The 22,604-nt window shown below is 38.7% G+C and overlaps 1 protein-coding gene across 2 annotated transcripts in view; it reads left to right on the forward strand.

The window, feature by feature from the left end:
- Positions 1–22,604, forward strand: part of sh3kbp1 (SH3-domain kinase binding protein 1) — a 33,861-nt gene that overhangs the window by 9,635 nt on the left and 1,622 nt on the right. The window contains exons 2-16 of one of the 2 annotated variants that reach the window (XM_056738711.1): positions 1,194–1,351; positions 11,375–11,498; positions 12,534–12,640; positions 12,736–12,865; positions 13,155–13,348; positions 17,713–17,788; positions 18,286–18,380; positions 18,600–18,701; positions 19,052–19,103; positions 19,354–19,425; positions 19,710–19,860; positions 21,073–21,146; positions 21,387–21,496; positions 21,893–22,030; positions 22,248–22,465. In XM_056738711.1, the coding sequence (XP_056594689.1) occupies positions 1,194–1,351; positions 11,375–11,498; positions 12,534–12,640; positions 12,736–12,865; positions 13,155–13,348; positions 17,713–17,788; positions 18,286–18,380; positions 18,600–18,701; positions 19,052–19,103; positions 19,354–19,425; positions 19,710–19,860; positions 21,073–21,146; positions 21,387–21,496; positions 21,893–22,030; positions 22,248–22,465 (1,801 nt within the window). The remainder of the gene's footprint in view (positions 1–1,193; positions 1,352–11,374; positions 11,499–12,533; positions 12,641–12,735; positions 12,866–13,154; positions 13,349–17,712; positions 17,789–18,285; positions 18,381–18,599; positions 18,702–19,051; positions 19,104–19,353; positions 19,426–19,709; positions 19,861–21,072; positions 21,147–21,386; positions 21,497–21,892; positions 22,031–22,247; positions 22,466–22,604) is intronic. The other variant, XM_056738712.1, reaches the window with a different exon arrangement.

Consider the following 22,604-nt stretch of genomic DNA (forward strand, 5'->3'; position numbering starts at 1 on the left):
GTTTAACTTAACCCATCCTTGTTCACAGTACATAAAGAATGCAAGTAACTGAATTAACGTTAAAGTCAAGTTAACTATGTTATTTATACTAAAACTGTAGATCTGTCAGCTATACTTAACAAGTTTTTAAACTTGTCAATTTAACATTGTTAAGTAGAACGCAAAACCCTATAATATTGGACCTTTTGTTGAGTTTACTTAATATAAAAAATTTATTTCAACATGACTGGTTGAGGGGGATTTTCAGTTCCCAGCATGCTTTGCGTAAGACAGACAGTAAATTTCAAAATGTAGCGTTATTTTAAGTGTTTTTTAAGAATAAAGACTTGTTTGAGCTTAATATTCAATTTCAATTCAATTTGAAGGGTATATACTTAGGCTGTGAGAGGTTTAAGTGCGCCCATGATGTCTATTGCATCATTCAATAAGGTTTAACTGTGCTAATGCCAGTACTGAGATGCCTCCTGTCTGATTTCCTCATTGTGTTATGACTCACATGCAGTAAGTCTGCATATCATTTATGTATGACAACAAAAAGTACCATTAAAAAGGATAATCATTGAGTTTAATAAAGTTAAAATTACTGGTACAATCGGAATGGTTTGGATTTACTCAAAAAAGTTTTGTCAACATTACTTAATTTATTTTCTTCATACACCTAAAGTGTTATTTAGTTCAAATTACTTAATATTGTTGCGTGGGACCACTTGACACAGCTTTTTTAAGTACATTCAACAAATACATTTTTTGAGTGAACTTGGAGTTTTCGAAAATTTGTATAAACTTGATTTGACATTTGTGTACTTGAAAATTACATTAATTTAATGCAGTCGCGCATCACACAGAGCTTGCATGTAATTTTCTGTCTGCTTGTTTTAAGCTGCTCTTGTTAAATTTATTAGTTACAGGTAATATTGACATTTCGGCTTTTATTTCGGCTTATTATTATAAAACCGATAATGCCATTTTCGGCTGAAAATTTTCGGCAGCCAAAGTGTCGTTGCATCACTATTAAAAACAACTAAACTGCAAAATCCTTTTTTCTGAAGTGTAGAACTTGAAAACATAAAACTCGGAAGAAATAAAAATACAGCAATCAGAAAAAAACTTTTCATTCAGCATCCTGCTTCGTGTAGGTAACCGTGACCTCTAAAATCTCACTCTGTTTGTTTCTCTCTGTCTCTCTCTCACAGTGGAAGCCATTGTGGAGTTTGATTACCAGGCCCAGCACGATGACGAGATGACCATCACTGTCGGTGACATCATCAGTAACATCAGGAAGGATGAAGGGGGCTGGTGGGAGGGGGAACTGGAAGGTCGAAGGGGCCTCTTCCCCGACAATTTCGTCAGGGTAAGTGCCGAGCTCAGCGCTTGCTCTTTTGACCTCGCGCTGCAGGAACTAGTGGACGGGTTCTGAGTCACACAGCTGGCATCCAGACCTTCGTATTAATTTAAGCATGAATAAGTTCCTATCAACACTTACTTTGGACCGTGTGTGTGTTTGTTGAGCTGAACTCTGCAGGCGATTACAAACGCTGACTGTCAGAGGATGGAGAACTTGTGTGTTTTTTTGTGTGTGTGTTTGTGGGCGTGCGTACCCAAAGGTTATTGGTCACATTGAGCTGAAGTGCTGCAGATTGTCTGTATATGTGTCACATATGTGCTGCAATGACAGCAGTACTTCTGCCCGGAATCGCACAAGGGATCCTGTGAACCTCACCAGCAGATTCTCACAAATTCGGGTGCGAGGAATTCATGGAAGCTTGGTAGCGTTGTAGCACTTCATGCTTGTTAGCACCAGTCATGTGTGATATGGGACATTTCTAGCCACTCTGAGAATTTTCTGCATTTTCTTCTTTACTTTTTCTCCTTCTTTTCTTTAGTGTAAATTGACAATTTTCTATCAGAATCACTGACAGGCGCAAAACTAGTGCCCGAAAAAATGTACTCACCCTCATGTAATTCCAAAGCTGTTTGACTATCTGTAGAACACAAAAGAAGATAGTTTGAAGAATGTTTGTAACCATTGACTTCCACTGTATGGACACAAAACCACAGAGATATTTCTCAAAATATCTTATTTTGTGTGCCACGAAAGAAGATGTTACAGGTTTTGAAAGACATGAGAGTGATGACAGAATTTTTTTGGGGGCTTTAATTGGATCTCACCATCTTATAGGCCCACAAACTGCTAGTCCTTTTTGAGAACTAAATTTTTTGTTGATCATGTGTAAGACTGCCTTTCATTTATGCAGTTTGTGTATAGATATAGTGTGCAGGGTGTTAAGACGTAAGAGTGCTGTGAGGTCACTTCCTTTTTCTGGCTCACGGCAGAGGGAAGTGTGTACTTCCTCTAATGGCACTAGGGAGGGTGAATGCTTAACATAGTGGTGCTGAGAAGCTTAGAGGGTGCAAATTTAAATGTGTTTTAACAGTTGAGCATGACCAGAGGGTGTTCCTGACATAAACATTTTTAAAATTTATAAAATTGTTAACATGAATGTAAACACAAACCAAATAGGATAGGAATGATTTCTATTAAATCCAGCAAACACACAATGATGTGAAAAGTTACTTTTGGGCTCTTTTGTAGGTATCACGGCAAAATAATTATATCAGGTTGTACTGCCATGGTACTTTGTATCATTTAGTTTGGTGTGTGTTGGTTTTACTGATCTATTTTCAAGATCTAGAATGCCGTTATAATCATCACCATACCTCCACACACTGGGCTATCTTAAGACTGTCTACTCAGACAGATATAAAAAACTGGCAAATTGATGTTCAAAGCTGCTTTCAAATCGCTGATAAAGATGCATTGGGTGTTTCTAGACGAGTGCTTGCACACTTGCGCAGGTCCGGTTTTGTCATGGTACGTTTTCTCTGTGGGTTTAGATTCTGCTGAGTTAGGGTATCAGTACAGCCTGTGAGTCATATTCCACCTGAACAGCTCACAATGGTCTCCGAGCGCACGAACGAAGTCTGAACGTTTCAGTCTACGTTAACATAATTCATGCACCATGTTGACGCTTCACCGGGTGTGAGATAAGTATAAGAGCCATACAAAAGTGTAGAGCTATAAGACAATCTATGCACACAGAATAGCTCCGATGATTTGTTTTTGGATGAATTTTATAAATAAATGTGGTTAACTTGCATCTTATAACCTTTATAATATGTATATACGTATAAACGTCTCAGTTGGGAATGTAGGGGGCGACGTGAGAAAACATGATGCCATTCACAGGTGTTTCCTGCTTGAGGTCTACCACAAAATAAATCTCATTCTTATCCTGGACCGGTTTTTCTGTTGATCTGCGTTCTCCCGAGGCATTAAAATCCCTTTTCGCAAAGCTTAATCAGATCTCAGTCTTTTCTAGGAGGCAATGATATGAAGGATAATGAATTCACATTCATCTGCGCTCTAATGGGCCGGACAGGTCTTATTCGGGTGACTTCCTCTTCGGCAGATTGGTTCAGTCGTGCATGCGTGCCAGCTTCCTGTTTTGCTGATGTGATAATGGGTCGATAATTTCAACTCTTGTGTGATTAAACGAGCGGTGAAGTTTAGAATAGACAGGTATACGTTTTTTGGTGCCATGCTTCTATTCGTAGTCTATTCTTGCTCGTTCTCTGAATCGTATCGACACATTTGGAAAAAATAGTTTCAGCATCAAGTTTTTATTTAACCTGAGATAAACAGCTTTGTTTTACATAGAACATATTATGTTAGAATATATATTAAAAGGACTTTTCACCCAAAAATGAAATTTCTGTCATCATTTATTCAGTCTCGGGTTGTTATAAACATGTATAAATCTCTTTGTTCTGCTAAACACAAAGGAAGATATTTGGAAGAATGTCGGTTACCAAACTCATCCCCCATTTACTGCCAAAACATTTTTTACAGGTGACTAAATGAAGACAGAATTTTCATTTTTGGGTGAACTATCCCTTTAAATATCAATATGAAATGCGTAACGGTAAAGCTGCAATCTATTACTATAATCCTCCTTCCTATACTATCGCCTTCTCTGTTTGAAACAATAAATCGCAGGTTTTGATTTGTGATAAAGCACAGAGAGTTTTAAATACAGTTTTATGTTAAGTTGCTTGGTAACCAATGTTTTTTAACCAAAAAGCTTTAAATCTTAAATGAGATCTACGGACCACTTCTTATTTTTTGTAATTTCTGTGTTTTATTGGTCATTTCTGAGCTTTTCCTGTGCATAAACATATCTCTCTTTGTGTTCCCCGAAAGAATGTCATACGTGATGGAGATAATGTTTATTTCTGAGTGTGCTATTTTTTACACCTTTCATTTCCCGTCGCTCTCTCTCTTCTTCTTCTGACAGTTTTGTTGTGTATTGTTTGTCTATGAGCTTTCTGTCATATTCCTTCACTTAAACATATACTGTCTATATGCATGCATGCACACGATTTTGTGTGTGTTAAAGCCATTTCTACCTATGAGAATGTTTGTGCACATCTAAGAAAAACCTGCTCCGCTCTCGCTCCAGTGACCTGATAATTCACAGGGTGGCAGCTCGAAAAACAGTGTCGTAACTAATGATGCATTTCACCCTGAAATACAGAGTTCCATTTTATGAAGCCAGTTGCGATGTCCAGGGGGCATATTTGTGCAATATATGCTGTTAATGCCCTTTCAGGTTAGATTAAATCATGAAAATATGAGGTGTCTGATACAAAATGGACTAACAATTAAATATTTTTATTGGACAAAATTGTTTGACCAAAATGCCAAACGCCAGCATATCAGGAAATTTGTATTCTTATATACAAAAATGCATTATTAATCCTTGTGTTGATATTTTATTGTCATTCCTCTGGACTATGTTTTTATTAAATTTGTCTTATAATTTTTTCCAAGCCTCCCCTCAAATTCTGTCTTTTTTACTTAATTTGTATGTTTGTGAGATGTATTTTTAATAAGATAACTGTGACCTCAGGTCATATGTTTTCTATGAGAATTGTCGATTTGTGGAACAAGCGCACTTCAAGATCAACTTTATTTTAAGCAGAAATGCAATGCAGTGACTACAGTTCCAGTTCGAGCACAGACACATCACACACAGATCACATGATCTATTGAGGCGACTGTAGACAGGATGTTGGCTGGTTAGCATGGCCCAGTTATCCCTTGCTGGTCAATGACGTTGCTAAACCTTCCTGAGAGCCATTGAGACTGGGCTTGCACCCGGCCTTCTATTTTAAACATGAAATCTGTTTTACAGATTTAAATCCAATGACCGAGCAGCCTGGTGCTCAGCACAAGCAGGCGTTTGGCATTGATCAGATAGCCGCTCTAGTCGTACCCAGGTCGCCATACACTGTTGTGTTGTGAGAGTCCGTCTTCCCCGAAGCACATTCTGACTTTCTCACAGTGCGGCGCAAGAGTCAGTACCAGCAGAGGAATGATGGAACGCTGTGGAAACCAGCAACCATTGACAATCTGGAACAAACCAGTGGGAGGGGGAGAAAAATGCACATTGCATACACTGACACACACAACGCTCTCTTGCAAATGCTTTTGTCTTGTGATAGGGCAAATTGGATTCCCAGCTCTGTGTGGGCATTTTTAATAGAATAACTACATTAGGAATTTGAGTTCACGTGGTTGACCGAATTGAGTTTAAGGTTGATCTGTTGTTTCCTGTGATAAGAGCACGGATCAGTGCACACTACTAGCGTCCAAACTTTTACAAGTTTTATTTTGGATTCTGTTGATTTATTATAAAAAATACTGCAGGTATTTTACTATAGACATTTACTATAGTAAACTCTAGTTAAATTGCTTGATACCATATTCTTTAACCACACTTACTTTTATTGTAGTAATAGTAAAGTATGCTACATTATTTACTAGTTTATTCATTTACTATAATTTAAACTACAGAATAATAGTAGAGTGCAGTTGTGCCATAATTTGTTCAAATTAAAGAGACTTTTATTTTGGTGGGTTGCTACATAGACCTAAGAGTTTTAGGCCATTTTTCAAAATGCGTTCAGCTGTCTCGTGTCCTCATGTTCTCGCTCTACATCATCAAGAACCGTCAAAGTCTGGTTCCAAGACACAAGAACAGAGAACGCATGAAAGTACCCGGATGTGTTCTCGATATCAAGGATGCATCGAATGCAGCCTTGGGCGTGTACGGAACCCATTGTCCCAGAGGTCGCTGCTGCATGTCCATCCAAGTTTGTTCTTCAGAGGCTTCCTCGTGAGACCAGCCTTCACTAGAACACAAGTCCGTTCTTTGCGCTCTTAGAATTGAGAAACGGACTTAGTGTGTGTTTGATAGTAACTTTTCTCAAATAAAAAACGGTTCAATCTCGTGAAGTAAACTCTCAGAGTAACTTGAAGATGAAGTTTTTATCGCTGCTGTCCATCTGAAACATATCTCCGTATTGTCATTTTTATTTTGTTCCAATAAACCTATGATTAGTCGCCCTTTATGTTTGTCATTAGATCTTGCAAATATCTAACCATTAAAAAATATACAAAAAGTGCTTGTCAATTTTGACATCACGGTTTTTAATCCTTACAGAACTACAGTGTTTTTTCCATTTCCTGAAAAACAGCAAATTTTGAGGTCCGACGAACAGCAAACGTCATGTTTACGTCTTCAGTGAGAGGGAGATGCAGAAAACCTCATGTGTAGTACATGAAATGAAGCATATAACCATGCAGTCTCCATAAACAGACATTTGAAGAAGAGTAGAGTACTTTTTAGGTTTATCGTGATTAGGCTCTTGCACACAAGGTCCCTAAAAGAAATGTTTGGAACTGTCTGGTTTGAAAGTACTTTACTGGCTGACACATAGCCCGCTCCTGAACCCCATTGAACACCTTTGGGATGAATTAAAAAGCAAACCCCATTTTTATGTATTGGTATGGCAAAGGGTGGATCAGCACCTACATAAGAGTTATGGTCCGTCTTCTGGTTGTGTAGTACAGCTCCAAATCTGATCATCTGACACACACTCACTATCAGGCGAGTCTTATTAAGCCTTTATTTTGTAAGGCCGGTGCCAAGGTGTCCATGCCAAAAGGGAACCACTTCCTGAGAAACACAGAACTTCTGTTCTCTTCTCCGCCTCTGTTCTTTCTCTCCCACTAAGCTCAGACCAATACAAAGCTCACCTATAAACTGGGTATGACAATACCATATCGTATGACAACAAAAAAATCTTCATATGCATGTTTGGTATCATTTGAGATTTTTTGGTAGAGATTTTCCACAGCAGTAGAGCAGATCATCCGGAAAGACACTCCCTGGACTCCGCCATTGGGCCAGTGGGTGGTTGGTGGTTCTTCTTCTCTCATTTTTCACCACCTTAAAAAGTGGTGACCCTGGCGACATGATAATTTTTAAAATGCATAGTTTTTCTGGGATTCCATGCTACTCTCAGAGCTTTGTAAAGCCTCTGTTTCTTTTTGCATGTCTATTTTTACAGTTCAAAAGGAAGAAGTCTGGCCGGGTCTTGTCTGTGCATGTGATGTTGTGTACAGTATAGTATATATGTCTACACACACTCTTTAGATGGGGCGCTCTGCAAAAGTTTGCAGCTACAAACTGTGGTTTGACTCTAGGTCTGTCGAAGACTCTGACAGGAAGTGTGTGTTAAAAGAGCGAGCCTTGCAGCTGCGTCCCATAACATGACAAGAGGGTAAAAACAAGGGGTTGTGATTGTCTCCTCCACACCACATTTACCTCATATCACATCTTCAGATAAATCATCTCCAAAATGAAGTAAACAAAATATTACTAATGCTTTAAATCCTTGATATGTTGCTATATGAAGATGTGTGTGCTGTGGGTTGTTCGATCGTCGCAGTCCTTTTTGCTCGAGTTTCAGTGTTCAACCTGCTCTCTGCAATCTCCAGCTGTACTTTGGCCCGTAGGGGCCGGCATTTTATGTGTTTCCATGACAGCCGCACCAGAAGGTATGCAGGTAGACACTCGTGTGAAACCAAATATTATTATGTTGATACAGATAGTGTTACAATTCCAGGGTTATGCACCGTTCAGAATTGAGTTGAGAATTGAAGTTTAGTTTTGAGATAAATGTGACTTTTATAAACACTTGTATATGTTTAGACCTTAGTATGTAATATAGTTTAAATGTTAAGGGAAAGAAAATTCTCATCATTTATTCACCTTCATGTCATTTGAAACCTGTATATGACTCTTTCTTCTGTGGAAGACAAAAGAAGATATTTCGAGAAACGTGTCAGTGGTTTTGTGTCTATACAAGGGAAGTTAATAGGGGCCAATGTTGTTCGTTTACCAACGTTCTTCATAATATCTTCTTTCATTTTCAGGTGAAAATGATTTATTTTTATTTGAAAAGCATCTAAAAACTATGATGTACTGCAGTTTGTATCTAAAATGTTACCGTTTGTGTTGCAAATCTGCTTAATGCATGTTGCAGGGATATCAATAACAGTGAATAGGCCAATTATTTGTGTATTTTTGTATCTTTTTTCACAAACCTGCGTCACACTGATGGACCTGTTGTGATGGTATTCTTTTCCATATCGTGAAGTATATCCATGTGAAAAAGCTTCAGAAGTGAGAGAGGCGGGACTTTATTTACCACATCAAGAACTGATTGGATGACAAAATGGAGCCAGATTTGAATGAGGATTTGCAGTCATCAAGGATTATTACCCACCGGCACCCTCCCATAAAGAAGGCTCCGCCCTCACGCTATTCCTCGTGACAGGAAGTGATGAGTAGTCGTTTTGAGGGGGTGGGTCAACATTTTTGATGAAAGATTATGCGGGCACATGAATAAAAAAAAGTGCACCGATAAGTCACTTATAAAAACACTTCAATATTCCACATAAAATAGGATTTTTCCATTTTTGATTTCATGCCGTCTTCAAACTACAATTCAGTTAACTCCTTGTCATTTCCAAACTCAACATCCCGTTGCGGTTAAGAGTTAATCACTTCAACACTGCCGACTGACACACACTGACCTGCGTCACACAGTAAGGCTTTGTGAAATGTGAAGTCTTGAAATGATCTATTGATTTCTCATTGGCCCCAGCATGTCTGCTACCACACTGACTGAGAGACCTTAGCAATGCTAATACTCAATTTCCCATGCATAGATGTGCCACTTGACAGGAATTGTCCAAAGGAGTTCTTACCCCTTCTATGTTAAAGCAAAAACGCAAGAATGTGTTAGCCAAAAAGAAAAAGTTGAGGTGTCTGTAGATCATGTTGCACATCTGTGTTCAGAGTGTTGACAAAGGAAGTGGTTAAAGTAGAGTTTGGGGGTCTACTTTACTGGATGAGTCTTGTGGACATTGACAAGATGACTAGCATTGCTTATAGACACTTTGACCTTTGGTGCAGTTGATCATATCATCAACAACATAGTCGGTGTCTCAGCACCAATAAGGCTGCATGCTGACACATTGCACAGTAGTGCTATATATCCTTTTTCAAAGTGTAAAAAATATGCTTGACTGAATTGAAAGTTAAATTAGATATAATGCTTGCGACATTTTGTGCATCTGTAGTAAAATAAATCTCTTATTACACCAGAGAACTGTGACTGTGGGTAAATATTTCAAGATGGACAGACTTTGTGATTTGCATTTTAAACGCTTCACGTATCTGCAGCCAATGCAATAAAATGTGCAGTAAAGTCATTTAGAGGATCTATGTCATAAACTCTAAAGGTTAACTTTTATTATCTATTGTATATAATATTATATATCATAAATTGTGTTCATGTCAATCTTTGTTTATCTCGCTGATCTCCCAATGAATGTCTGGATGTTTGTGGGTCTGCTTAACCGTGTTTTGGGAACAAGTTTGTACCCAAATTCGTTGTACATTATAGCATTCATTACTATCTATGTATTTAAAGGGATAGTTCACCCAAAAATGAAACCGCTGTCAGAATTTACTCAATTAAACCTGTATGACTTTCTTTCTTCCACAGAACACAAAAAAAGATAGTTTGAAGAATGTTAGTAACCGAACAATGACGATACCCATTGACTTGCTTGTATCTGCACAACGGAAGTCAATGGGTGACACCATTGTTTGTTTACCAACTTTTGTGTTCTGCAGAAGAAAGAAACCCATACAGGTTTAAAATGACAAGATGGTGAGTAAATGATAATTTTTTGGGGGAAAATGATCCCTTTAAAAACAATAGAAGTTTGTTAAAGGTCCTGATTAGATGTATTAGCGAAGTTGTGTGTGAGTGTTTCTCACCCATCTTTAATTTCCAGTAGCAATCTACAGTATTTTCTCACTTATATTTCCCCTGGTTAGCCAAAAAAAAAAACACACTCACAGATTTTAATTTGCAATATTGCTTTAAAATCTCTAGAAAGCAAGAGCAAAGTCTGTGAGCAGACACACCTCGCCAAGACATCTGTGGAAAAGCTCATCATCTGGAAAGTATTTTGCTCTATTTTAAGTGTACAAACATCTGAAAAGCATAAATATCTCAAAAGCGTCTGCCAGTTTATCCCTATAACATGTTTGAATTGTTTCTTTTATTTGCATTTAGGTGTGTCTGTGTGTTAGTGTGTTACATTTTGTGTGGTCTGCTAAGCGGATGTTAAATGCTAAAGATGATGAAATCCCTATGAGCTTTCTGTCTGAATATCTCTTGTTTCATCACTTAAAGAAGGACTTTAACATGCACGCTTTACACACTCACATACAATATCACTCAAGCACAAATACGGTCAGTGCAAGAGTTTGCAAAAAGAAACTACATTATAACAACTCAAATCTTATTTTATTTCCTGATCTGATAACTTTTAAATGTAATATTTATGTAACTGTATAAACCTGATGTAAAATCTGGAATTGCAGTGCTTTGTAAAATATTATGATGTAGTTGGTGTGAGGTTTTTTGGATGTTACATTTTGTCCACCTGGAAACTGAAAAAACTTAGGACATCCAGGAAGCAGATCTTGTTGCTTTAAATAAATGACAATGTCAAAGCAATAGAACGATAAAGAGCAAGAAAGAGAGAGAAAAGCATGAAGAAAGATCTTGCAGTGAACGCCGAAAGATAACATCCAGGAAATTGAGAAAGAATGACAGATCTGTGTGAACCTAGAGACGCTTTACCCCCCTAAAGATGGAGCACCTTTAAAATCAAACTCTTGATTCGTCCATTGGAATTGAAAAATGGTGCATTGCATGGTGTGGGATACACGATTCTGTCCAACACGCTCTCTTGTTGTGCACATTAGGCAATGAAGTGTATCTCTGCTTTCTATGTTGTGAATTTGCATACTATGCAGTGTACTGTTAATTGCAGAAATAGTCAAATGACATGTATCTCTCCTTTCTGTTTTGTTTTAAGGAGATTAAAAAGGACACAAAGAAGGAGGTTAAAAAAGAGTCAAGTTTGGCCGGATCCAAATCAGACCTGTCCAACGGCAGTTCCAGCCCGAAATCAGAACCCAGCCTCAGACCCGCCAAGAAAGGTAGCGTGCTGGCACCCTGCCTTCTATCTTCAATACTAATTCAGTGCTTATTTAGCAGAACAGACTCCTGCACAAACACACCTGGAGACTGATTATTCAGATCAGAGATTTTGAGTTTTGGTTACCCCACATCAAAGATGTTATTAAATGCAGATCTGGGTCAGGTTTGCTACGAGTAGATGAATAGTGAGAGATAACTGTAAAAATGGTCTTTGAAGCCTGTAGGCGGGAACTGGGCCTCACTGTTTTAACAGTGTCGTGTAGGTTTGTACTATGTAGAGAAGCCTTTAAAGGGACAGTTCACCCAAAAATAAAAATTCTGTCATCATGTACTCACCCCCGAGCTGTTCAAAATCTGTATAAATGTCTTTATTCTGAAGAACACAGAGAAAGTTGAAAGAATGCTTGTGACCAACATTGACTGCCATAGTAGGAAAAATGACAACAATGTTTACTTTCCTGCATTCTTTAAAATATCTTCTTTTGTGTTCAAGAAAGCAAAGAAATTTATAAAGCAAGTTTTCCTACTTTGGTTGTGAATGGTGGCCGAAAAAGCCATTCTTCCAAATATCTTTCTACACAGAAATGTATTCAGATTTGGAACAACTTGAGGGTGAGTAAATGACGACAGAATTTTCATTTTTGGGCGAATTGTCCCTTTAAGGAATCTTTGCTTATAACCTTTACCGTCCCGTTGTAAATCCTCTGATTGTTCAAATTTGGGTTTTTACGTGAGGTTAGACTCGAAAGTTTACTTGGGTCTGTTTCCCTGGCACATCTAGAGCAGTCACATGTTTGTTTTGTGTTTGAAATATGAGTATGTTAAAAGTCAACGTGAAGAGACTTTGCATATTGGAGAACTGAAACTTTTGGTGTTTATTGTCAGATTTTATGAGAGAGACTAGAGTGTCTAGTGACCAGTCAGAGCTGATCTGACAGGGATAGAGAGACACCTAGTGGCAAAAGATGGTACTGCTTCTCTATTCTTAGACATTATAAGATGTAAAGCGTTCTTTTTTGGGGTTTTGTTTGCAGGTGAAGCGATCCGAAAAAGACGCTGCAAAGCTTCCTTTAGCTACACGCCACAGAATGAAGACGAGCTGGAGCTGAAGATTGGAGATGTTGTCGAGATTCTGGGAGAGGTGAGTGCACATGGATGAGAGGACACAGATGTGAAATAACAATTGAAAGTAGATCTTACTTCGTCATTTCTAAAGTGTGTCTCTTGATGGCAAAGGTGGAGGAGGGCTGGTGGGAAGGATTTCTCAATGGAAAATCTGGGATGTTCCCCTCTAACTTCACTAAAGAGCTGTTGGCTGAGACGGAGGATGTTAATCCACAGGCCGACTCTAGAAGCACGAGGACCAGTCAGTCTGCATCAATCACATTCTCACTTCATCATATCTGAAAACAGTCCCACATATAATAAACCAGGCCGTGTCCCAGGCATTCATGGTTGGATGTCTTGTTGAATTTATTCTTGATGGATGTGCTTTCATTGAAGATATATCGCCTCTCAGTAATTTGAGTTTATTACTTAAGGAATGGTGTAGATTTCCAAGCAAACAACCGATTTTAAACTAAAGGAAAACTACAGACGGACAGACTTATGAACAGCCTCTTGGAATCGTCTCTGAAATGCATTTGTGTGTGCAGGTATGAAGGACAGCACCGGTTCAGAGAGCGACGGCGGGGACTCCATCAGTTTACGTTCTGATTCCGGCAGCGTATCCTCGACCTCTGAGATTCAACCCAAAAAGGTCCGGGGGTTTGGCTTCGGGGACATCTTCAAAGACCAGCCCTTCAGGCTCCGCCCACGATCCATGGACATGGAGAATGAGGCAGAAAAGGTGAATTTCTTTTGAAATCTGTGTTGTTCTAGTTTAAGGTAGTGCAATATCAGAGAGTGTTTTTTTATGTATAAGGCTTAACACCGAAAAGATATTTCCATGAATTAGTATCAGCCGTGTCAATATTTGTAGATAGTTAAAAGTTCAATTGGCCCTCAATGGAAGACAGAACCTGGCTCATGGCCCCCAGGTAGAGTCAGATCGAGACCCTTGGTCTAGGGTTGAATTTATTTTTACGACTCCTTTCCTCAGTAATTACAGTCAGGTCTGGTCAAAAGGGATCAGGGTTCTCTGCGTTCAGTTTGCCTCTGGCTGCACAGTCTAATGTTCATTAAAAGCTTCCTGTCTTTCTCTCCCACAGAGAGCATCATACATCCTTCCTGCTTTTCTCCATCCTGTCGTTTTGCATTCATTTGTTGTTTGTGTATATTCATTGTTAGGATGATGTTTTGTGTAGACTCCACTACATACATGACATACTAAATGATGCTCATTCAAAAATATAAAAATGCATAAACATTTCATGGGTGTGGTTATGGGATAGAACGTGAACCTGTTAACTGTCGGAGCCCTTTTTGAGCCTGCACATGAAAACGCATGTTGGTGGTAACTCATGAATTCTTTGGAATACAGACTTACGGTTGGTCTCTTTTGAAAAATGAAAAGTAACTGATTATTGCAAAAAACAAATCACACACACACACAAAAAAATAATTAAAGGTATGTTGTTAGGTTAAGTGTAAAATATAAATAAAGAAGTTTATGTTTTTCTTTGATTCAAAAATACATAAAAAAACAATGCAAAAGGATAACAGGAAATCTAAGCACACCCTTTATAAAAAAGAATCAATTACTCTCCCTACATAAATTATTCAAAAAAAACCCAAAGAAATCTGTATTCTAGAGTCTTAGACCTTTCCAGTTTCCGTAGTTTGTAATGTTTCAATTAGAAATTACATGCACAATATTGATGCAATCTTAGGTGTCCCGTATACGGAACGGTTGACAGTGAACAGGCTACGCCAGTCAATACAAGTCTGTGGTTGGTCCCTTTGAAGACACCCAAAACAAATGCGTGGTTGTTGGGATTGAAACTGTGTAAGAAGTGCATTTGGTGTATGTGTGTGGCTTTTGTTACAGAGACGTTGCTCAGAGTTGGGAGACTGTTTAAAAGAGAAAGTTGCTCTCTAACTCTGCTCTCTTATTGAAAAGTTGTGCATGATTTATTTTAGAATTTGGATTAAAAGTTGATTTTATGAAAAATTGATATGTTAGGTTTCAATGAATGTACCCTTTATTACGAAGTACTTTTATCACCAACTAGCATGTTGTTAAATCTTAAAGGTGCTGTGTGTAATTTTTTGGAGGCTCTATGGACAGAAATGCAATTTAACATACATAAGTATGTCATTTGAGGTGTATACAGACCTTACATAATGAAGCGTTATGTTTTTATAACATAAGAATGAGCTCTTTCTACAGTAGCCCTGAACGGACAAACTGCTCTACAGAGGGTTTTTTATACCTTATTCCCTTCAGCAAAGAAGCGAAAACGTGACGACATCTTAGTTCTGTGTCAGCCACCGTAGTGCTTCTGAAAGGGTGGGGTTAGCGGTGGAGTGAGCTGTTGGTTTCAATTCACAACCTCACCACTAGAGGCTTCCAAATTTCAAATGTTTTATGGATAATTGTATGCAGCTTCTAGCGTGTTCTACATTAAACAGTATTCAAAGAAACGACTATTACAGTTTAAACAGATTAATAAGTGTGCATGTGTTTAAAGGGAAATGACACACACAGAGCAGAGTTCAGTACCGTCGGTCACAGAGACAGGAAATCTTCGTCAATGAAGTGTTTACATCTTCTGCACTTTGTCCCTTTGGCTCGTAGATACATATGGCAGTGACTTAGAATTGTATAACACCGAGTCATTAAGCACAAAGACACTTTGAAGCATTACATTTTACAAAAAGGAGTAAGTAAGAAGACTGATTTCAGATTATCACACAATTGACATATTTTTCAAATTTAAGACAAGCATTTCTCAAAGTATCACTTTTTGTTTGTCAAACTGGTGTGATTTGGGATTTTCATCTGATAAATTACACCTCTGGTTGCTCTGCTAGGACATCATTGCAAACAGATTACTAAAACCCACTAAAATGATTTGAACACCAGTTTAACTCTACCACTAGAAATCTCCACATACATTTTAGGTCCACTGTATACCGTACTATTATATATTCCAGTCATTAACTATTCCTCCTGTTACAAACATAGACAATTTTCCCCTTTGCAAAGCAATTGCCCATTGGATAATGGGAATGCTCCCTGTCGTTTACAAGCCGTGAGTTTACCCATATACAAATTCACCACACCCCGACACAGCATGGTTTCCATGTCCACCCTTTCTGTCTCTCTTCCTCTCTCTCTCTCTCTCTCTCTCTCTCTCTGGTTTCCAGACTTCTATGCACTTTTAAAGCAGAAGTTCTGTAGGACTGTAATACACTGTATGACTCAGGGGGAGTGAACCGTGGTTACACCGAAAGCTAGTTGGAAGTTCCTCTTGCAGCCTGGACAGTAGTGGGTATTCATACTGGACGTTTGCTTCTGAAAGATTGCTTTGTCATTTCTTTGTGGACATTTGGTCAATTCTACAGAGAAAAAGGTAAATAATACCTCTGTATTAATATTTCTGTTTAGGTTGATGACGCTAAAACTGTCAAACACGACAGACGGGGTTTGTGTCGCTCTAGGTGGCGTGATGTTGTTGTTTTCCTTTGGTTTACTGCTAACATAAAGTTCTGAGTTGTAAGTCGCTTAAGTATATTCACAGTGATAATGTGAGGTCTATGAGAAGAGTCGTCCTCAGGGAATCGGCTGGCCAGATGTTGATCAGATGTTGTGGTGATGTTGTCGCTTTAACATTTAGTTGCCACATGCTGCTTGTAAGTCTGACTCCATCATGCCGGCTCTAAATGAGGGGAATAACAAGGAAGGAAGAGTGGGGTTGGAGGGTTTTCCTCCCTGAACAGTGCTTGTGTCTGTGTGAAGGTCACATGGGGAGCGCGGGGTGTTAAAGCGCTTGTTGTATGTTGGGTCGGATTGATTTCCCGCCATGTTTGTGGAAGGACTGTGGCTCCCCGTGGGGACGAGGCCAGATATACACGGTCAGAAGTACAGTATGCTATTCACACACATAAGCGGGGCTGTCACTTGAATTAACAGGGCCCAGGACAACATGTTTGTGGGTGGGGCCAAACACCTCCCATGCACAGACATGACCCCATAATCCCAGAACCACTCATGTGATACAAAAAATAAAACAGCTGCAAATGAATGTTAGTTATTGCAGAGGGCTATTCTGCGAGGACCTAGATCAGTGTTTTTGTTGTCTTGAATCCAGCCTTGTGTATAAAAGCATTAGCTTTTCAACAGCTAAAATGCTGTTTTTATTATGAATTTACATTCCTTTAAAGTCCCCTTGAACAGGAAGTTGCGATCGTTTTAACTTCGGCATTTTGACGCATTTCCGAGCGAAATGGAATTTTTAATGAGAAAAAGAGTTGGTCGTGGCTTTCATCTTTCGATTTTGATTGGCTGTATAAAAACATGCGTTGCATTTTGAAATGGGGCTGGCAGCAGACTGACAGTTGAAGAGGAGGAGTTAACGAATGCTCCGCCCAAGCCGCTTAACATACATCATTTTAGATGGATAGTCGTTACAGGGAAGAAGTGCATTTTCAGATCTAAAAGGCGAACTCCGACCAAAAATAAAAATTCTGCACCCTTGAGTTGTTTAACATCCCAAGGACCGCAGTTTTTCCCCGGAACGCAAATTAAGGTAGTTTGGGAAGCTTTCTTACTCCTCCACATATTGCAACACATCCGGTGTCGGCATCATATGGCCCTCGGAAAAAAAGAGAGTGCGCTGGAAACCAACATAAGTTTTCGAATATAGTTGTTAGTTTCGTTTGTTCGTGCACGAAGAGTATCCTCGTCACACCCCCGGGGTCACATAGACTATTTTACGATGTCTTTACGTACTTTCAGCGCTTTGAAGTTTGGTTGCGTTTAAATCAATTGATGAGTCAGAAAGCTTCCAAAACTACCTTTTTTTTGCGTTCTGGGGAAAACAGAGGTCCTAGGGATGTTAAATTACATTTTTGGTCGGAGTTACCCTTTAATTCAAGATTATGAGGGCACATGATTTTTAAAAGATAATGACCCACATTGATAAACTATTCACAATAAATGCTGCAGTATTTCAGGAAAAAAATAGGCAATGTCATTTTTTGTTTCACTGGGACTTTAAATTGTTGACTCAAATTGATATTTGAATAAAATTGCTCTCTGCCCCACAGCCTCAAATGGTAAAGAAAGTGTCCCAGCCTGTTGCCCAGGAAACCATGAAAGCGGAGCCTGAGAACAAGGCCAAAGGTAAGATTATTGTATAGGCCGTGGAAAAAATGAAGACACCATTCCAAATATTCATTTAATCATAATTTCTAGATGGATTGTGGCCATTCCAGTCCAGTATCTGTTGAATTTCAACAAAATCAAGCCTCAGGCGTGACAAAGTCATCAAATAGCAATGTGAAAGACTGACAGCATGACAAGACCCATGAAAACCTTGATAAAGTTGCGATTGTCACATAAAAAAAAATGATTTGAACAAAAATGTGCATAATTTCTGTTATTTTGTCCTGTTTCTCTAGTTTTCCGCAAATAAATGCAAATAGAAACAATATTTACATTTGAAATTTGAATGAAACAAAACACCTATAATATTACATTTACAAAAACCAAAAATTATTTTGAAACGGTCCCGTATTTTTCCTGCGGCTGTACAAATGCTCCGTTATGTACTCAAATTTGATGCAAATATTATATAATTGTTTATTAACGTAAAATTGACAAAAATGTTCCAATTACAGCAAAGGAGTTTTGCAAAGTAATTTTCCCATACGAAGGTCTGAACGAAGATGAGCTGTCAATCAAAGAAGGAGAAATTGTTACGATTGTCAATAAGGTGAGTCCAAAATACTTCTTTGACATTTGCAGAAAAATTGACATAAAATAAGTACAAATGATAGGTTCATTGATAAAAATGCTAATGTTTAATAATCAAATTCATCTGAACGTTTGGTCACTTGGGCTGTTGTTGCCTGACTGAAAAAGCTGCCTTTAGGGTTTTGTCTGGTTTTGACCTCCATTTTAAACGTACTTCCTTTTTCCTGCGTGTGCGCAGGACTGCGCAGATGCTGGTTGGTGGCTTGGAGAGTTGAATGGCAAACAAGGAGTTTTTCCAGACAACTTTGTGAAGTTATTCATTCCTGAGGTAGAAAAAGAGGTGAGATCTCGTTTATTTCTCTCTGTGACACAAACTCCAGCTGTTGTCAGCAGGATGCTTCCTGTCTGTGTGATGGAGGGCCTCAGTCTCTGATTGAACCATCGAGCTGTGGTGAAACACACACACACACACACACATACACACACACACTGCCCTCTATGTCCTGCACCTTTGCCTCCCACCCTTTACCTGATGATTAAGGTGTCCTACAGGGATTGTGGTTTTAATAAGAGAAATGTGTACGTTGATGTGTATGTCTAAGTGTTGGTTTCAATTGCCAAACAGCGTGTTCGTGAAAATGTGTGTTTTATTAGTTGGACTGTGTGTTTTAACTGTGTGTATGCTTACAGAGACCTAAGAAACCTCCTCCTCCAGCAGCACCGACTACTAAACACATCACAGGTAACTTGTGTCATTTTATCTCAATACATCTCTCTTTGCTTTACTTTCTCATCTTTTCTCTTTCATCTCTTCTTGTGGTCTTACAGATCACAGATCCCAAAGTACAAATCATCATTTTATTCGTCGTAAACCAATTTCGCTTAGCTACCTGGGTTGAGTGATAAGAACAAATCCCTAAATGCTCTGACACATCGCTATGTTGGTTTAGCTGAAAGTTTGAGTCAGCAGTGTTGTGTGTATTTGTTCTCAGACAAAAAGACGGAAGTCAAAAAGGTTCCACCAGAGCGACCTGAATCTCTCCCACACAGAGCCGAGGAAAGAGGTAAAAAAACATTTCCTCTGGTCTTTCATTTCCCCCCTGGTCGAATCTAATTCAGTTATTTTGACCTTTCGCTGTAAACCCTGCTTTTCTATAAAAGGTGTAGATTGGCTTAGTGTGTGTGAGGTGTGAAATTTCTTGCTTCCACGAAATTTAACAGATGTTGGAATAATGTTTTCTCTCAACTTTCCTGTAAACAACCATGCATGCCAGCCCTTGACATTTTATAACCTTTAACGATGATGATGTCATTCGCAACGATGACGGTGGTGATAATTTACACACAGGCGAAGAGACGAAGTTGACGGAGGTTCCGAAGCCCGCTCTTTCAGCTTTCTTCCCAAAGAAGCCCCTCCCACCGAAGAACAACAGCTCGCTAAATCGGCCGTCATCCCTGCCACCCAAACGCCCTGAGAGACCCGCTGTGCCCAATCTACCGTCAGTCTCACACAAATACACACGTAAAAGCTCACAAACAAAACTGCCTTCTCTGCATGCCTTAAACAACTATATTCTAAAAGAAGAGTTTGTTTCCAAAATTAGATAACTCTTATAATGTCTTTTTATTTTGCGTTTCAATAAATATCAATCAAACTCCAGTTGGTTTTGTTTGATTCGAGCCATAATAACATAGAAATACAGCTAACTAACAATAAAACATGACAACATTATAAAATGTTTTCATTTTATTTTAATAAAAATCAAATGTATCTCATTATCGAACCAAACTCTTGAAATATAAAAGACGTATAAATTGTGTTTGATATAAGAGTGATTATACATCATAACTATAGTCTCATATATGCATGCATAAATACTTTCTAGAACAGGTTTTTCAACTATCTGAAGATAAAAATGAACCTTATAAAAAATTAAGATTAAATTAAGTAAATAAATAAGATTTAAATAAAAATGTGTGATTAAAACACCACACATATTGTATTGATTATTAATACATTTTATTGATCTATTCAGACAAAAAGATTTAATTTGATAAAGTTCAATTTACTTATGTAATTATTTTTGTATTTTTATAATCTGTGTATATTTATAATTATGTATTTTATTTTGTGACGGAATGTAACGATAGTGAGAAGAAAATAATATATCATGTTAATAATAATGTACATTTTTCAGTGTATAATTGTTTTTTTTATCAAATAAATATGCCCTTTATGTTTTATGCCTTTTAGGGGAGGTTTCCCAGACACGGATTAGATTAAGGCAAACCAAGGCCTTTGGAAAATTAGGACATTAAAATAAATTTTAAAAACATTCTTAATGAAAAACATTACGGGTGTGCATTTAAAGAACAAACAATGGCACGGATGTATTTTAAGATGTGTCTGTGCAGGCTTTTTTCAATTTAGACGCCTCTAACATTAATTTTAGTCTAGGACTAGTCTTAAACCTTGTACGGGAAACCACCATTAAAAGTTTAGGAAAGTCCCCCAACTGAGGATGATAATACTTGGTGGTACATGGCATCTTAAAAATTGAAAACGAAAGCAAAGCTTTGCTAGCACAACAGAATCCCTTAAACCACAACAAAATACACTACGGACAAGCCATTGGACATATCCATCTGAATTTGTTTAATATTTGTGTTTATAATTCACCTCTTCTCTGCGTGTATTATGGATTCTACAGGTGTGACAGTCCGAAGGCTGACAGTAGTGTGACCGGAGCTGACCGAGTCTCCACTGACAAATCTGTAGATATGGGTGAGTCCCTTTAATACACAATAACTCTGCCACATCTAATAAGACATAATCCATTCCTAATGAGATTACAACTTGACACAGAGCTGTCCATCTCACACATCATTAGATTCCATTCACTGTATTTCTGGAGATGTCCGATGTCAGTCTGATGTGCTGATGTTTGTGATGTCATATGTATCTGTGAAATATGAACGTGGTCTTGTGTGTTCATGTTTATATTTGTGTTGTGCTCGGATGAAGAAGTAGAAGACTTCGACTCCGTCATCTTATCCACAGAGAAGCTGAACCACCCCACAGCATCGCGTCCACGCGTGATGGACCGACGGCCACGGTCGCAGATCTTCATGTCTGTAAGTCTTCACTCAAAACACATGGGCATCAGAAGTTTTTTTTAAAGCAACATTTTTTATCAAAACGTTATTTTGTCATTTTCTAACCCTCACGTTGTTCTAAATCCAGACTTGATTATTTCATGATTTTTGTTTTAAAAGTCATAACAGTTTGGAACAACATAAGGGTGACAGTTTTTCATTTTGGGTGAACTGTTCCTTCAACCAATCAGATTGCTAGTCCATTTTTTCACACTTATCAGACGCAATCGACTGACAACATATATTTGTGACCGTACAGAAGCTAGACGTAATCGTCAGATATAATTGTTGTATTTGATATGTGTGACCTTCACGTGGTCTTGTCCTGCTCTGCCTGTCTTCGGGAGTTCATTAAAATCTCTTTCTTCTTCTTAGTCCTCTCTCTCTAGTCCTGACCTCCTGGACTCCCCATCTCCAGAGGAGGAGAGGAGAGACAAGGAGGAGCAGGACACATTCCCTCCCAAAAGTTTTGACAACTCCAAGAAGATGCCCAAGGCAGTGCCTGTGATAACAGTAAGCCCCGCCCCTCCCTGTCACCCCACCCACCTTTCCTTTGCATGCCTATCCTTGTCCTACCACAAGGGAGCACACTAGTCAAGAATTTCACACGTGTTGACACACACAGTACACATGGAGACTGAGGCCCTGTGGAACGGCCGAGTGTGGATGGTACAAACTCTTTTATATTGATGTTTTTATTGGTTTTAATACCCTTTTGGGGGATTTACAGGGTCCTGAAAAAACAGCTTTGCCTCCCAAGCCCTCCATTCCAGCCTCATCCTGTTCCAGTGGTGCTTCTCTACAGCAGGGCGGCGCTAGTCTACGACCCCGCTCCCCTTCCACCGACGCCAGAGGGAAAAACGAACAGGGTACCGCCACACTGGAGGAACTCCGAGCCCAATTACGAGAGCTGAGAGGGACTGTTGAGCTGATGAAGAGCCAACACAAGTATGAATCGGGTGGGGGGTGACTGAAAGACACAGTGTAATGTAGACAGAAAAAGATATAGAAAGGTGTTTGAGACGAGGAAGAGATTGATATCTGCCATTTGTTTTTGATGGATGTGAAATGTGCGTAATTCTCGAAC

Source organism: Triplophysa dalaica, chromosome 23 (genome assembly GCF_015846415.1).
Source record: "Triplophysa dalaica isolate WHDGS20190420 chromosome 23, ASM1584641v1, whole genome shotgun sequence".
NCBI classification, from domain to species: domain Eukaryota; kingdom Metazoa; phylum Chordata; class Actinopteri; order Cypriniformes; family Nemacheilidae; genus Triplophysa; species Triplophysa dalaica.